The 15696-nt window shown below is 46.6% G+C and overlaps 1 protein-coding gene across 1 annotated transcript in view; it reads right to left on the bottom strand.

Annotated features, from left to right (window-relative positions):
• The window catches only part of LOC142579999 (serine/threonine-protein kinase RIO3), a 33940-nt gene that overhangs the window by 12178 nt on the left and 6066 nt on the right, over positions 1-15696 (bottom strand). The window contains exons 3-7 of the mRNA XM_075690715.1: positions 13798-13982; positions 11049-11289; positions 8892-9045; positions 7720-7847; positions 747-929 (exon numbers count right to left, since the gene is read on the bottom strand). Of these exons, the coding sequence (XP_075546830.1) occupies positions 747-929; positions 7720-7847; positions 8892-9045; positions 11049-11289; positions 13798-13982 (891 nt within the window). The remainder of the gene's footprint in view (positions 1-746; positions 930-7719; positions 7848-8891; positions 9046-11048; positions 11290-13797; positions 13983-15696) is intronic.

The raw sequence follows: 15696 nt of genomic DNA, 5'->3' as shown, positions 1-15696 counted from the left end.
GATGCTGTGGGGATCAAGATGCTTTCCTGTGTCTCATGTCCCAGCTCATGCATGGTGCTTAGCTTTATCTCCAGGAACTGCTGCTCCAGTGACAATATGGTAAGCATGGCTAGCAGGCATGAGCTAATTTCCCCACAAACTGTACTTCTACCTCTCGGCATCGAGTCATCGCACGAGCACACGCCAGCGGAACACTCCTTCAATGGCCAGCCGAGTGGCAGTCACTTGGTGCCCTCTTTGCCAGAGCTCTTTTCTGCCGAGCGCTTTGTCGCTCTGGTGGATGCTCACAGGCTCACAATGACTCGGTTACGTGGGACCTCTGCTCCCGTGACTTTACGTTCTTGTGCTCGGTGGACTGCTACCCAGTCAGCCCTAGCGTAGCGGGTTTGCACACTCGATCAGTCTTTCGGCAAGCCTTTGCCCATAAATGCTGCAACTGTCGCCCTGTGTTGTATCTTGGGTTAACAAGCCCATGTTTGTTGGCGATCTGATTCCAGAGCATTCTCCACACCACGTTGGAGAGTCGATAAACCCTGCCATAGAGCCTTCGTGCATTGTGGAGCAGAGAAACATCAAGCCCTTTCCTGACCTTTCCACTCATGAAGTAAGCCTTGTGCAAACCCATCTCCACAATGCACGGGAGTTGGACACACACAACAAGCAAATGCAACCTCTACCACTCTGCAAACTTAGTGTAGTCGACAGGCTGAGCGTATCACAAGCACATGAATGCTCTACACACTTACTTCTTCAGGTTGTGCATCTCCTTCTCAGCCCAGAGGTGGATAACTTTCCGAGGGTTCAGCTTGTTGAAGCGATCTCGAAAGCGAAAGTCTTCGCGGATGTACTGCTCCCGGTTCTTGAATTCGTTCAGCGTGGTCTTGAACACCTTCACCGCACACTCCACAGGCACTGCGAATTCCTCACTCCTGCACAGAGTGATCAACCCAATTGGTCCTCTCGCTTCCTTTAAGAAATGCTCAAAGCAATACTGACGCAGAAGGGCAAATATAAGTCATCACGATTTGTTCTGAATTAACAAACCTGCCGCTTTTATTTAGCTTAGTAATCTAGGAAAGGATGCAGTAATGCCAGCAAAAGTTTGAATACAGTCGAACCCGGATATAGTAAATCTGAAGGGGATTACAAAAAAGTTCAATATATAAAATAAAAATGTACAAACATTTTCATGTGGATTTTACAACTGTTTGTCTTACACAATAACTCGTTATATGTGGGTTCGATATATCTGGGTTTGATTGTACCACATTAGCTAGAGAAAAAAATTAAAACACATTTCTGGCACAGCTGTGCAGCATGAGGTTGGGACACTATGGGGGCATAGGCTCCTAATCAGGTCTCTATAATGGCTTTTTTGTTCACTACTCCAAACATCCTTGTGATGTAAATGAAGTAGGGCTGTGCAAATACTGAATACAGTAGATGTCCATTAATTTGATTGCAGTTAATTAAATTTTTCTATTAATTTGATCCCAACTGAGGTTCGAAGCTGGCCTTTGTGCATTTCTGTGGGCCTAAACTTTAGTTATTGGATACTAAAATTGGCATTCGCCGGTTATTTCGAAACTGACCATACAGCATGCACACTCGTGACCCCTACAATGACCCTAAGTGGCAACATGTCGCGGCAGAGCTGAGGGCAGAGTGAATGCATTAAACACACATTGTCTCCCGTTGAAAATGCCAATTTTCAGCCTCCCCTAGGAAGATTTTTAAGCAATAATGGTAGCCCACGATGTTTGATCAGATATGGAACCAAAACCACGTTAAAAAATGCTTTAAAGCGCAATACAGTTGTATTGCCACAAAGGTGACTTTAGCAAGACATACGGCAAAGCTGACTTTAGCATACCAGCCACCAGTGAACCCTTGCATTTGTCATGTCGTAGTGACGGCGAAGAAAGCAGCAAAACTGGGAATGATGAAACCAGCGGCGGACCTGTTTCTTCAAAAGCAAGTTACACTCAAAAAACGGTGATAGCGGCGCACACAGCCAGTGATTGGCAAAAATCTGCTCAGCGGGTCAAATGCGTGGGCTTTTAAACATAAGTCATTGAAGGTTCCAGAGCAATCGCTGGTGCCCGCATGTCTTCCATAAAGTGCTATACAATTTGCATCGCGCATACGTGAAATCAGATTACACAAGGTTCGGTGACAACAGACAGTGGATAAAATCACTCAAACCTTTCGAGAAACTTCCGATACATGCAGGCACGTCCTGCGCTGTGCGATAACATTTGTTAAGTGGTGAAAAACGGTCACCCGGAAAAGATAAAGAAGTACACATATCAATATTTACCTTGCTAAAAGTCAGGTGTGCATTAGATTTCTATTTGTTCAGGAGCTTTAATGTAATTTCTGTTTCTTTCTTCTCCTTTTTGGACACGGGCATGAATTTGAGTCGTGGGCATGCTAGAATCGGGCAATCACTGCCACATGAATCAGCGGCGTGTTTGGTGTTTTTTCTGCATCCTGTTTAACTCGACGCATGGGATAATTCAATCAATTTTATCTGTCTAATAAAAAGAAATTGACTGCAGCAGAATTTGAATAAAATATTGAATATTAGAATGTTTATCACAAAGCTTAATGCTTACAGATTTTGTGCACGAAAATGCAGTGTTGCATGTGCTCAGGAATCAATGTATTGTGTAACAAGAATGTTTCAAGCTACCAGTAACTTAGGTACAGTCGAACCTACTTATGATAATACCGGTTCAAACAATATATCGGTTATTACAATAAGAAGCTGCTGCACCATCAACTTTTGTGTACTTTCCACGGTGAAATAACCCGCTTACTACAATGCCCCGATGCCGCATTATCGGTTATAACGATGACATCCGACTGCTGGATGTTCGAGCCGAAAGGTAGTGAAATGTAAAATCCCTCAAAAAAAAGAAAAAGAAAAAAAAAAGAAAAAGGAATTTCAGCTGCTGCACAATGGACTACTGCTCCAACAGGCGGTGCGCTCATTTTCCAGCGGTCTCCACGCACCTCTCTCCCATCACCCTTCCACACCTCTGAACGCAAATGAGCTGCGTCCATATTTCTACGCCGCCCCACCCTCCGACACATGAGTGGGTCACGCCAACTGCGCTGCTCACAGATTTCTCGCATGTTCGCTGGCTCCTTACTCGGCGTACTTTTGCAAACAGCTTAATCGCTTGCGTTCGCCTTTGTTGGTTGTGTTGAAATCGTTCCTGGCCACGCGGTTTCTCAGCATCATTTGACTTGCCGCCAAAATGGAAGATGGCCGATCCGTTTGATGATCATTGGCAATGCACGACATTGCCGGTGAAAAGAAAGCGCAAACTATAGATTTGAAAATAAAGTGCTTGTAACCAATATGGCGATTGTCGCAAACATGCTTGCATCAGATAGTGACGGTGACGATGGCAGCGATGATGCGGTAGGGCAGGCTGCCTCAACAATGTCTTCACAGGAGGTCGGGCAGATAATTCAGTCACTCCAGAGGTTCGTTTTCGGGAGGAACCTTCCGCTGCACTATGTTGAGCACCTGGATGCCTTGGAGAAGGATGTCAGCAAGCTTGGCGTAAAGCATGCACGGCTGATGGACATACGGTTTTCTCGCGCAAACCAGTGGGAAGTACGTGGAGAGATGCTTGTGGTGATCTCACTACAAGCATCTCGCCTCAGCGTTTCTTCTGGATTTCTCAAGCTGACAGGCTGCCGTGGTGCAATTTTTAAAAGGCCTCTTTTGGGGCCACCAAAGTGATGCCTCGGCAGAGCTTGCATATCACTTGCCATTCGTGACCCCTCTTTGCAGTTGTGATAGCAGTGCCATTCTTTAACGCCGACAGCCGGGGCTTGTTACACGCGATCGGAGCGCACAGGAAGAAGCTAAACGAGCGAACACAATCAGCAGCCGGATAGAGGAAGGTGGAGGGGAGGGCAACTGGCCTCCCTGCCATAGCCTTCTCTTATCAGCTCTGCCATCCCATATTTAGATTTTTTTCATGCAACCTGGTTATAACAATTATTCGTAATAACAATGGAATTTTTGTGGCACTTGAATACTGTTATAAGTGGGTTCGACTGTACCTACAAATGAAGATGTACATTATTGTCCACTCTATTTAAAGAGTAGACCATTTCGAAGTTGCTTAGCTTCACACATAGCCACCGGGTCAACTGGGTCCCCCGCAGTCACGTGGACAGTAAAGAGCAGGGGCCTTTTTATTGTCAGGATAAGCGTCATCTGCCACCTGTCAAACGTTCTGAAATCGACAGGGCGACAGCAAATTCGCGAAGGCACCCCCCTCCTCCCCACCGTTCTTTCTTGTATCCAGCCGGCAGTCACGCAGATGTCTGCAGCCAGGTGTTCTACACACTAGTCATGTGACACTTCATGCCTGTCGTATAAATCTAAAGCTAGTCTCGTGATGGGTCGCTTGAAGCTAAAGAAAGAGACAGATGTGCGTCTACGAACCGCAATCAAGAATGAGAGGCTGCTGTGCGGTGGGTCGAAAAGATGGCAGCCATGAACAAGGTTGGTGCCATTGCATTGATTCACTTTTACTGGCGAGGACCTTTGCTGGCTTTCCGAGTATTGCGCGGCTGCTGTTAATACATCTCCAGCAATTCAGCTCCAAACTGTAAGTTTAGCCACCGTGTGGGATCGCACGCGCATCCGATATCTTCGGAGTGGCCACGCGATAATCACGTGCTCGCTCGCGGAGGGTGGCTGGGAGAGGGCATGTTCGCCGCTCCCGCTGCACTTCGCGCCTGGCCGCGACGCTGCAGCCAAGGCACCCCGTTCCCTCCTTTCCCTTTCTTGGAACTGAGCATGTTTCAGATGGGCGGTCCCGACTGACGCAGTAGCAAACTTTGTCACTGCAAAATCTCCCCAACATCGGCCTGATGCGCAATTGCACGCACAGTGCCCGAACGCCGCAATTTGCACAAAGGCGTTGCATCAGCCAGGGCTAGCTCTGGCGGTGCAAGGTCCGTCCGGGTCGATAGGGCCAATCGACATGATAATGTGACGCAAAGAGAGGGAACAGCAACAATAGCAGTGTGTATTTCATAAAGTTGGAAAGCATGTGATAATATTGGGCCTATTAACCACCGACAGGCACGCAGGTTGTAATGAAGACGCGGCGACAAACTTCACATCGCTTCAACAGCCGTCAATCTAACCTGCATGCATGATCTAATAGGCCAGCAGCCAATTTTTGACACAGTGACACTGCCTCAGCCATTAGGCCCAATCAGTGCTGGTTCATCGGGTATTGGCGACTTAAGTTACGGTTTGGTGCCAAATTGACACAGATTTATTTGCAGGCTCCGTGCCTAGTTGACGCAACAGCCATTGCGCAAACTTGCTGCGACCCTCCACATTTCAGATTCTTTGACAGGTGGCAAATCATTCCGAACCCAACAATGAAGTGGCACAGATGGCACCTGCTCTTTACTGTTGGCGCAGGCTACGTGTAGAGCGATGATCGAGTCCCATGATAAGCCGTCTGTTGAATGAACCCTCTATGAATTTAATAAAACACTGCTGCAAAACACAGATCCACTGTCATACTGAGAACCTCATTGGTATTCAGTACAACTGAATGCCACTAATTAATTAGTTTCGCAGAAAGAAAGATAAGCACTTGATTCAATTCAACAGAAATTCTATTCATAAAAAATTATTTTCCAGACCTTCACATTCCAGAACTAAGCTGTAATCAGTGCTGGCATACTAATTTGGTGTTTACTTTAGTAAGAGTAAATAGTACGAGGTGAAATTTTTGGGACGCGAAATGGAAAAAAGAAGTTTTATACGCGTATAATACGAGCTAGGAAAACTTGAGGAAAACATTTATTTAAATTACACTTGACACTTCAATCACTGTCTTCCTCAGCTGCACTCTCTTCGGATACTAGTTCCTTGTCAGACATATCTTCCCAGAAGTACTCATCCTCTGTGCCATCGAGCACGATCGAGATGCCGCACTTCTTGAAAGCATGACGCGCAAGGTCCTCTGGTATGCTGGCCTATGCGTCCACCCACTTGCATAGTGTGGCTGGCGAAGCCCGCTTCAGCCGCCCTGTTGGCGTCACTGCAGGCTCACCTAAGTGCATCCAATCTTCGTAATGCCGTTTGACCATGTCCTTGAACGGCTTGTTCACGCAAACATCTAAAGGCTGCAGCTGAGACGTCAGCCCACTTGGGATAATGACGAGTTCAGTGCCGGATTCGCGCAACAGCCTCTTCACTGCGTTGGCCAAATGGCAACAAAATGCGTCCAGCACGAGGATGGACAGGAACGTCAACAGTGCACCGGGCCACCTACATGAGAAGCACTTTATCCAGTCAAGCACAAGATTCTCATTCATCCCGCCTTTCTCACGACATTTCACATCAAATTTTTTGGCAGCTCCTCACCGTTAGGCTCACTGATTTGTGCTTGAAGACGACATAGGGTGGGAGCTTGTGTCCGTCTGCCATGCACGGCAACATAACAGTAACTCGTGTTGTGTCGTTGCCAGTGGAGCGGACATAAACTTGTTTAGAGCCCTTTTCGTACACGGTGAGGGGTGATGGCATGTCCAGATAAACCGGTGTTTGGTCAGCATTTCCGATTTGCCCTAGCTGGAGGTTCTTGGACTTTCGCAGCGAAATAATGTGGCGCTGGAAAGCCACAAGCAGTTCTTCAAATGATTCGAGCAGCTTTTGTGAAATTGAAGTTCGGCGGCGTAAGGAAAATCCAGCACAGCACATGTAGCGATAAATCCAGTGCTTGCTCGCTTTGAAGGCTGAGCTTGGCAGCTGTTGTTCTCTTGCAAGCTCCTTAGTTTTTGCCAGCATAAGCTCCACACTCACAGCTAGATGCGCGGCTCGCTGTTGGCATACGAACTCTGTCAGGGCGAGTTCGATTTCTGGGAATGTCCCGCTCTTCAGGCTGCGAAAGCTTCTTTGTGTTCCGCTGCACACGAAAAGGGCTTCCTTCTGTCGATGCCACCCACGAATGCTTCCCTCGCTGACGCCAAACTGCCTCCCGGCCGCACTGTTGCTGATGCCCTGTGTGGCTAAAATAACCTTTCTCTTGAAAGCAGCCGAGTACTGTTTTCGTGGTCCGGACATTTTGGTCCTTCAATGCGGAATAAAAAAGATGCACTTCACGAAGCGTGGTTTGCACGTGTGCTGTCAAGGTGTGTACTTAACAATAAAGAAATGATGCTGCAGTCACGCAGCAATAACCAAAACAAGCCGTAGCCACGCAGCAATAAGGAAGCCAAGCCGTAGCCACGCAGCAATAACAAAGTCACGCGATAGCCACGCAGCAATAATGAAACCATAACTTCTAGCCCAAATTTCTGACTGAACTTTTTGTTCGGATCCGCATATAGTACAAGGCGAAAATTTGGGACACCAATAATAGGAAGAAAGCCTCATATTATATGTGAGTTTTTACGGTATCTAAGTTACTGATAGCTTTCTACATTTCTGTTATGCAATGCTGGGAGACTTCCGAGCATGTGCATCTCCGTGTTTTCCTGCCCCAAATTTGTAAGCATTATATCTCGTCAAAAATTTTCTCACATTCAATTTTATATTACTTCTTTCTTTTTCTTGATTCTATTCTTTATTCGATTCAACATCTACTATTCGGTATTTAAATACCCCTAATTGTTGGAAAAGAACAGAGGAGCTATAAAAAAAAAGGCAGCAGCACTTACTTTCCGCCAGCAGCATGGAAGACGCAGGACTCCTTGCCCGTGCTGATGCAGCCGTTCACCTGATCGAGGATCTCCCTGTTGACCAGCTTGTAGAGAAGAAGTCGCGTGTTTGGATCCAGCGATTGCTCCTGCATGAGGGATACACAGGAGCATACAGTAATTGCTATAGAAGCTGCAGGGGCCACTAGCAACTTGGCAAAGGAAAGGCTAGCACACAAGCTCACTAGGCCAGCAACAAATGAGGCACTGCTTAGTACAAACTGTGGTCAGCACACCAGGGCGTCCTTTTCGTTTCCTGCACAGCACACGGCACACAAGTTTAAGTGTGTACAGCACGGTGGCAATCAGCTCCTAATGTGTGGGCGCTTCCACGTTGACAGTTGGGTCATACATACAAGTTCAAGAATGAAAGGCCACCTAGACGGATGCAAAGCACCCGTGGGTCTCGGGGAAAGTTACCTCACCTGTAAGAATGCCATGGCTTGGTATCGGGTGTTTCTGCTGCAGCTTCAATCTTCAGCTAGCCACCACAAGTGTAGTATTAATTATACACTCCTAAGCCTATGTATACCTTACTGGCCGTGCAGTACCTGCAAGTCTCCGCGTGCCCAAAGTAGGCATGGTCCTTTAAAAAGCTTGATATATTAAATGTCTCAGTGGAATAAGCCCATGCCTATGCATTTACAAGGAATATTGCATGTTGTCGTTACCACTATTTAACATAGTAAAAAAAAGAAAGGCAGGAGGAGGGGGGGAGGGGAACAGAGGGAGGCAGTTTGACACACTGCCAACAACTTTGCTATAACCCATTATGTTATAACGAGGTGTGACTGTATATTAAAGTAAATAAAAGTACACTAGCGTGTTTGCATTCTGCCCCCATGGAAATGCAGCCGCCATGGCCGGCAAGCAAACCAGCGACCTCGAGCTTAGCAGTGGGATCCTATAGCCACTGAGCTACCATGGCGAGTTCTTTATATATGTGACACCTGCTATCATTAGAACATTTGTTACAGCTACTTGAACCAGGAAACAACCCTGGCTGTAGAACAAACATGCAGTGATGTGTGGAGTGATCACTTTTGGCCTATTTCCCTTTCATGCCACAAGGTGACTTCAGAGGCAATCCTTCAGGCATAAGCAGAATGAAAGCATAATCAAGCAGTGCTCACCGCGGTGGCCTTCTCTCGCTTGTCATGTAACCGGGCAGCACGACGCCCCTCCTGGGCAGAGTGCACCTTGAGGGAATTGTAGACGTGGTTTGACAGCCGCATGTCAAAACCTCCGCCGTCCCCTGTCGAGATGCCAGGGGGCAGCTCCATCACCCTGCACAGGAGCACAAGTGAGATTTTATATCACAAGCACAGTTAGCTAAGGTGGAAACAGAAAACACACTCAACGGGAGAGAAATGCTGGGTATTCATCAGACAACACAGTGTTAAAAAAGTCACAGGCTTGCGTAGCACATGCAGCACAGTCAAAGCGTAAGCTGCTAAAACGTCTCCATAAGAGCTCCATTTCTGGCAGCACGCACCAGAGGATCTTCACGTTGTTTTCATGAGAACAACCTGAACTGTCCGCCCAGCATCGACAGCGAGCTGCGGCTTGTTCTGCTCTCTACACAGCAGTCTGCCGAGCTCGATGTTGTCTGATTGCAGCCATGTGCGTAGCTCTATGATTCGCTGCTTTAGCAGCAGTTCGTATTTTGTGAGGAGGCTGAAGAGTAAACACAGGTAACCAGACTATGTGGCACACACGTCACATCCCTTGACTCGTGGCACGGTATGTTGCTGTTGATGATGATGGTTTGTTGGCATCCCCTACGAAACAATGTGGTGACGAATAGTCACCTAGCCTGCTTGAGTTAACCAGGTCCACCTACATGCAGCATGCAACTGCTACATGCAACTGCTACATGTTGGGACACCTGGCGGAATATAACGGAACTGCAATACAAAGCTTGTACGCATAGATGCTACTTGGTGCGCATGTGACATCCCTCAACAAATCGCACGATACAATGCTAATGATTTCATGGCATTCACTTTGAAATGGTACGGTGACGAACAGTCACCTAGCGTGCTTGAATTAATTAGGTATGCCATACACGTTTTTCAATACATCAATATTTACACATCTCCACAATCTTCCTTTTCTTCCCCAAGGCTTCTCTACCTACCTTGTACTGCTACCTATGCAACTGCTACATGGCGTGCCATCTGGTGTAATAATATGCAACTGAAATGCAAAGGGCTCACATATAGACGCTACCTGGCGCGCATCTCACATCACAAGGCAAGTGGCACGATGTGATGCTAATGATGATGATAATTATTCATTGGCATCTCCTTTGAAACGCGGCGATGACATAGTCACCTAACAAGCTTGATTTGGCAAGTGGCATGGTACGGTGATAATGATGGTGATGATGATAATTCATTGGCATGCCCTTTGAAACATGACAGTAACATAATCACTTAGCCAGCTTGATTTATTCAGGTATGCAATATTTATCTTTTCTAGCATTCTTGTATACATCTCCTTAAACTTCTTTTGTTTCTTGAAACCTCCTTTAGCTGCCTTGTACCACAACCTGTGCATCTGCTACATGGCGTTCTACCTGCTGCAATAATGTGCAACTGCAACGCCAAATGCGGACATATTGATGCTATGCGGTGTGCATGTCACATCGCGTGTCTCCCCGCATTCTAGCCCGCATTTATAGGGCATTTTTCTACTACATGCTAGCAAGCGCTGGCGTGGCTCAGTGGTAGAGTAGCTGACTCCCACACAGCGGACCCGGGTTCGATACCGGTGGGAACTGAGTATTTTTTTTCTCATTTCCAGTATTAGTTGCTACAGACAACGGTCACTGGCGGTGGTGGCGGACACCATAGCCAACTGAAATGGCCACTGGAATGAGTCCATAACAGCTTACGCTGTAAAATGACAAGGATCAAAAGGGTGCTACAGGGACAAGCACTGATTTCATCACATTTTCTTTCATTGCAATCAGTTTCTGCACCGTATTACACAACAAATCTACACCAAGTCGCCCTATTTTCTGTTTTCTTGAACACGTCGACACTGCGTGTCGTCAGTGGACCATTGTGTAACAGCACAATACAAGTGCAACTGTAAAAAACAATTCAACCACCCTGTGCCAAAGCAGAGAAATTTTGAGGACGCCTGCACACTAAAAACCCATGTGCAATGATTTGCAGCTTCCTCCAATAACATTCGCCAATGCTAATCAAGCCCTTCGAGGCAAAAATTCCAGCAAATATCAGTCACTCAATCCAACCATGCCAGTCACTCACGGCACTCACCGGCAGGCATTTCGGCGCCCACAGACAGTGGCGTCGTGCTTGGTGGTGAAGCCTCCACCGGGCTGACGGGCCACACCCGAACGGCCAATAGCCTGCGCAGTTTTTTGGTCCCGCTCAAACGAGTCCCAGTGTCGGGCACCAGCTGAGCCTAGGCCACCATCCAGGCCATCCTCATCTTCGTCCTCGGAGTCTGACAGCACTGGCTCCCGTGCCCGTCGGTAGTTGTCAAATGACACAATCACTGCGCAAAGCGTGTAGTCATATGCAGGAGCACAGCCTCCAAAGCTGGCCGACACCATGGCGAAGGACTTCACACGCTTCCTTCAATTAAGGGGCAGCCTGATCCTAACATCACGAAGCATATGGCCTGAATGTATTGGGCAGAAGGGTTGAAATCTGGGCCAGCTGGTACATACTTGAACGAAAAAACCAGTCAAAAACACAAAGGACAAGAGGAGAGGTTCACACCACCAGTCGTTGTGGTGTGAACCTCTCCTCTTGTCCTTTGTGTTTTTGACTGGTTTTTTCGTTCATGTATTGGGCATTTCAATCATGAAGTGCCCACAATGCAATACATAAAAGGGGTCACTTTTTAGCGGCCATGCGAAAAAGCCACAAAGATGCAGCTTCACACAATAGAAAAAAAAAAAAAAAGAAGTGAAATCTTTAATGGTGTTTATGCAAAGCATAAATGTATGTTTCTCAATAAAAATACAATACAGTCGACTTCCGTTAATTCAACCCTGATGGAACTGACAAAATTGATTCAATTATTTAGCAGGTCAAATTAAACAAGATGCAAAAGAAAGAACGCCAAAATACATTGCTGCCGATTCACTTGGCAGTAGTTTTCCAATTTTGACAGGCTGTCAAAAAAAAAACGCAGATCACATTAAAGCTGTTTAAAAAAGTAGAAATCTAATGCCCAACAAAGTTTCTATCAAGGAAAATGGGCAAGAATCTAATGTGTTGCACAAATGGCAGCCAGTTCTTAAAGTCAACTTCGCCGCGCGGGTTTCGAAGCGTGCTTCGCCGCAATATATTTGTGTTATACGGTAAAGCATACCAACATTGCGAAGGCGGTTTTGGTTTTGTGTCCAATTGCACTGCGGAGGCAATTTCCAGCCCAATATTCTTAACAAAAAAGAGCAGACATTAGAATTGGGTGAATGCCGTAATCTAACATTCTGAGCTACGCTTATTACTTGAATATCTTAGTAGGGCGGGCTGAAAATGACCCTTTTCCATGGGAGATCACGTGTTCGATGCAATTACTGTCCCACAAGCTCTGCCGAGACAGACGCTGCCACTAAATCGGTCGCTATTGTGGTCACCATAGGTGTCAGGCACATGCATTCTGACTGGTCAAGTTTGAACTGTCCGTTGAAGGAAAATTTTAGGATCTAAATAACGAAGGTTGGGGCCCAAAGAAATGCACGGGCGTGGGCCGGCACCTCCAGCCGGGTTTGAATTAACCGAAAAATTGAAATAACAAGAGTTTAATTAACAGAAGTCTACCGTAAATGTTCTTGAATGCAGACAAAAATACAATTCAGACTGTCCAGAATGATAAAGTGAGACAAAGGAGCCCTAACACTGCTCACTTGAAAGGTTCAAAACGGTAGGTACCATGTTCTGCCATTTTGTAACTACAATGACAAATGTGTCAGTGTCACCATTCATTTCACCTAAGGAAATTACTGTTTTTTGGCCCCAAATGCTGCAGATGGTACGTAATCATCATTAGGCAAGTTTATAATAGGAGCGCCCAAGCCTAAGCTACTTCTAGCAAACAGCGTCTCGTCACAGTGCATGTGTTGAATGCAAACTGCTTCCTTGAGTTTACACTCACCCCTAACTGAACATCTTAAATATAGTGCAAACACGTCAGTACCCATGGTAGAAAAAATTTCAAGGCCATTCCGTCCTACAAAGCTGGATGACCAGCAAAGCTGTAAACATCATGGTAAGAAAACTTGTGCTAAGACTTTATTGGCATCACGCATCGTCATATAGTAGCAACGGTCACAATGGCTTTGTGGTTGCTATGATATACACTGATCGGCATACTCACAACTGCAAACACATGTCAAATCGATGCACGTATGGCGCTGGGTGGTCGGGTGGGACAGATCGGTGTGGCATTGCAAGCGATATGTCTGCAACACGAAACGCATAAACCACTCCCTTTTTGGCCCCGACACATCCACATTGCAATCACCGACAATGACCACAGGGCTAGTGCCACCACGACTAACTCATGCAAAGTGTGTAGCCACGAACCTTATGGGGGTATGAGCCACTGATGATGACAGTTTTCGACATACTGTTCTGTATGTTGTATGCGTGATTAGAAAGAATGCAAGCACTGTTTGCTTCACTTTGCTGAGTGCTTGTAGCCCCTGCCTTACAGTGAAATGAGCCATTGCATTTTTTGCTTGCTTGCAGGGATATGAGCCACTGATTATGACAGCTTTTGCGTGAGGACACGAAAATTCTATGGTGCCATAACCACATACAGCTCCGCTGTAAAAGGTAGGCATAAAGACACAGACACAATCAGAGGAAAATGGACAACAGAAATGCCAACTATCAACTGAAAGGTCACACAATGGCAGAAAAGGAACGTAGACACAAAACATATCTATGCATAACAAGCAACGGCAGCACCACCCGTCAATCAGAGACACATGCGGTCCTATGCAAAAGATGGTGAAACTTGGTGCTAACTTCTGGCACAACAGCCTACCTTTGCTCTTGCCATTGAATTTTCTCTCCTCGACACCAAGCACTGTGTCGTGCTCACGGTCGTACTCAGCTTGCAGCAGCAGTGCAAGAGCATGATCATCAGTGCAGTCTTCTGCCGGCGTGAAGATCTCTGCAGCAGCAGCTACGGCCACTGCTTCCCCAGCATAAGGCACAGTGGCGTGGTCGCTGCAAAGAAAGGCAGGCGTGCCTTCAATACTGCAGACAGAGTGAGAGAAAGAATGAAGACCAGTCCCTTGTGCACGGAATTGAAAATGAGGTGCCACAAAGTACTACCAGATGGCCTCAAGGGTTCACAGCATGAGAACCAAAACCTAGGCAAGTTAGTATACATTCATCTTGAAAACTAGGTGTCACACAGACAAGGCATGCACCTTGTTAGGAATGGCCTGCCAAGGTGGCAACATGCAAGTTTTCGCAGCCAGCTGCAGCGGCGAGCGTGGCGAGCTTCCCCAAAGATACCATGGAAGCTTTCAACAACCGCTGCAGTGACTTGTTTCGTAGGGACCCCGAGGTGGCGCGTCAACAACCCCTCGGCACCGCTATGACTAAACGCGATTGATGGATCAACTATTGTCAGTGAAATCGGCAACGCCTGCACGGTTCGACTGAAGCAGGGGGATTTCCTGGAAGGAGATGCCTTGCGGTGCCTTTTCACGGGCCTTTGCAGACGCCAGACAATGGACAGCAGCGGAGGCCACTGTGCGAGGTCCGCTCTGGAATTTAGAGGCGCCGCACAAGGGACAATCGGTGGCCACGGTGCCTAGTCAGCTCGGGGAACCAACGCGCCTTTCAGGACTCAAGATAATGAGCAAGCGGCGGGTTGACTGAGTTGACATTTGACGCTGCTAATCGGCAGTGAAACTGTGCGTACGTGTGTGTGTGTGTAAACCGTCCCACAGAGAGGCGGCTTGTTTACGATGACGTCGAACGTTTGGCCTTACCGAGGGATCTAGGGAACACAAAGTGTTTAAAAACGGCTGCTAGGTGTGCTCGTCGTCGTGCTCTGTGCTTGTCAATGTACTTGTGAGCTGTGTGCTCGTGAGCTGTGTGCTGTATGTTCGTCTTGTGGGCTCCATTTGGGAGTCACGCTAGACTGTGTAAATGTATCCCATGTTTAAAATGTAAAGAGTGCAAATAAACCCTGTTTACCTAGTTCCTCCCAAGTTCCTCTCTACGACCATCAACCCTTACAAATGGTGGCAGCGGCGAGATCGTCTGACAACTCCTACAACCTGCACTGTATTCTTTTCAGCATAAGCAGAGGGCCGCCCGCACATGAAGTAATGGAGCCTTATCATATCATTAGAAATGTGTTAGCTGTGCCTCTGTGTCATTGTTGACCAATGAGATCATTTTTTTAACACCTGATAAGTTTTTTTTTCTTTTTTTCCTTTTATGTTAAGGAGGTGTGTTGTTGACACATGCACGGTTGTTTCTGTACGACAACATACTTATGTTTTCTCGCAATAAATGTTTGTTAGTTACGAGTAGTGCTGATGTTTGTCTTTCTCTGATCACCCCTCATCTGTTGCAGCTTAGTCCTCAAGATTTGCAGCATATGTATATATCTGTATTCTCACTATTCGTGAAAATCTGAAGCTTGCACCTGGCAGTGGAACATCTTTAGCGAGCGAGAAGTGGCCAGGACAATAGCTCAAGAGACAAGGTGTAAGTCCGTACATAGCCTTCAGACTTTAACAACGCTTGACAGCTAACACATCTTCAGATAACCCAGTTTTCTATACAAGAAGAAAGGGGTTTAACCGAGGGGCCTGACTTTTATTAGTCATAAGAAGCCAACAAACACTGACACCAAGGACAACATATGGGAAATTACTTGTGCTTAATAAATGAAGTAAAGAAACAATAAATTATTGGA

Source organism: Dermacentor variabilis, chromosome 4 (assembly GCF_050947875.1).
Source record: "Dermacentor variabilis isolate Ectoservices chromosome 4, ASM5094787v1, whole genome shotgun sequence".
In the NCBI taxonomy this organism is placed as follows: domain Eukaryota; kingdom Metazoa; phylum Arthropoda; class Arachnida; order Ixodida; family Ixodidae; genus Dermacentor; species Dermacentor variabilis.
This window is presented reverse-complemented; position numbering and strand designations above follow the sequence as displayed.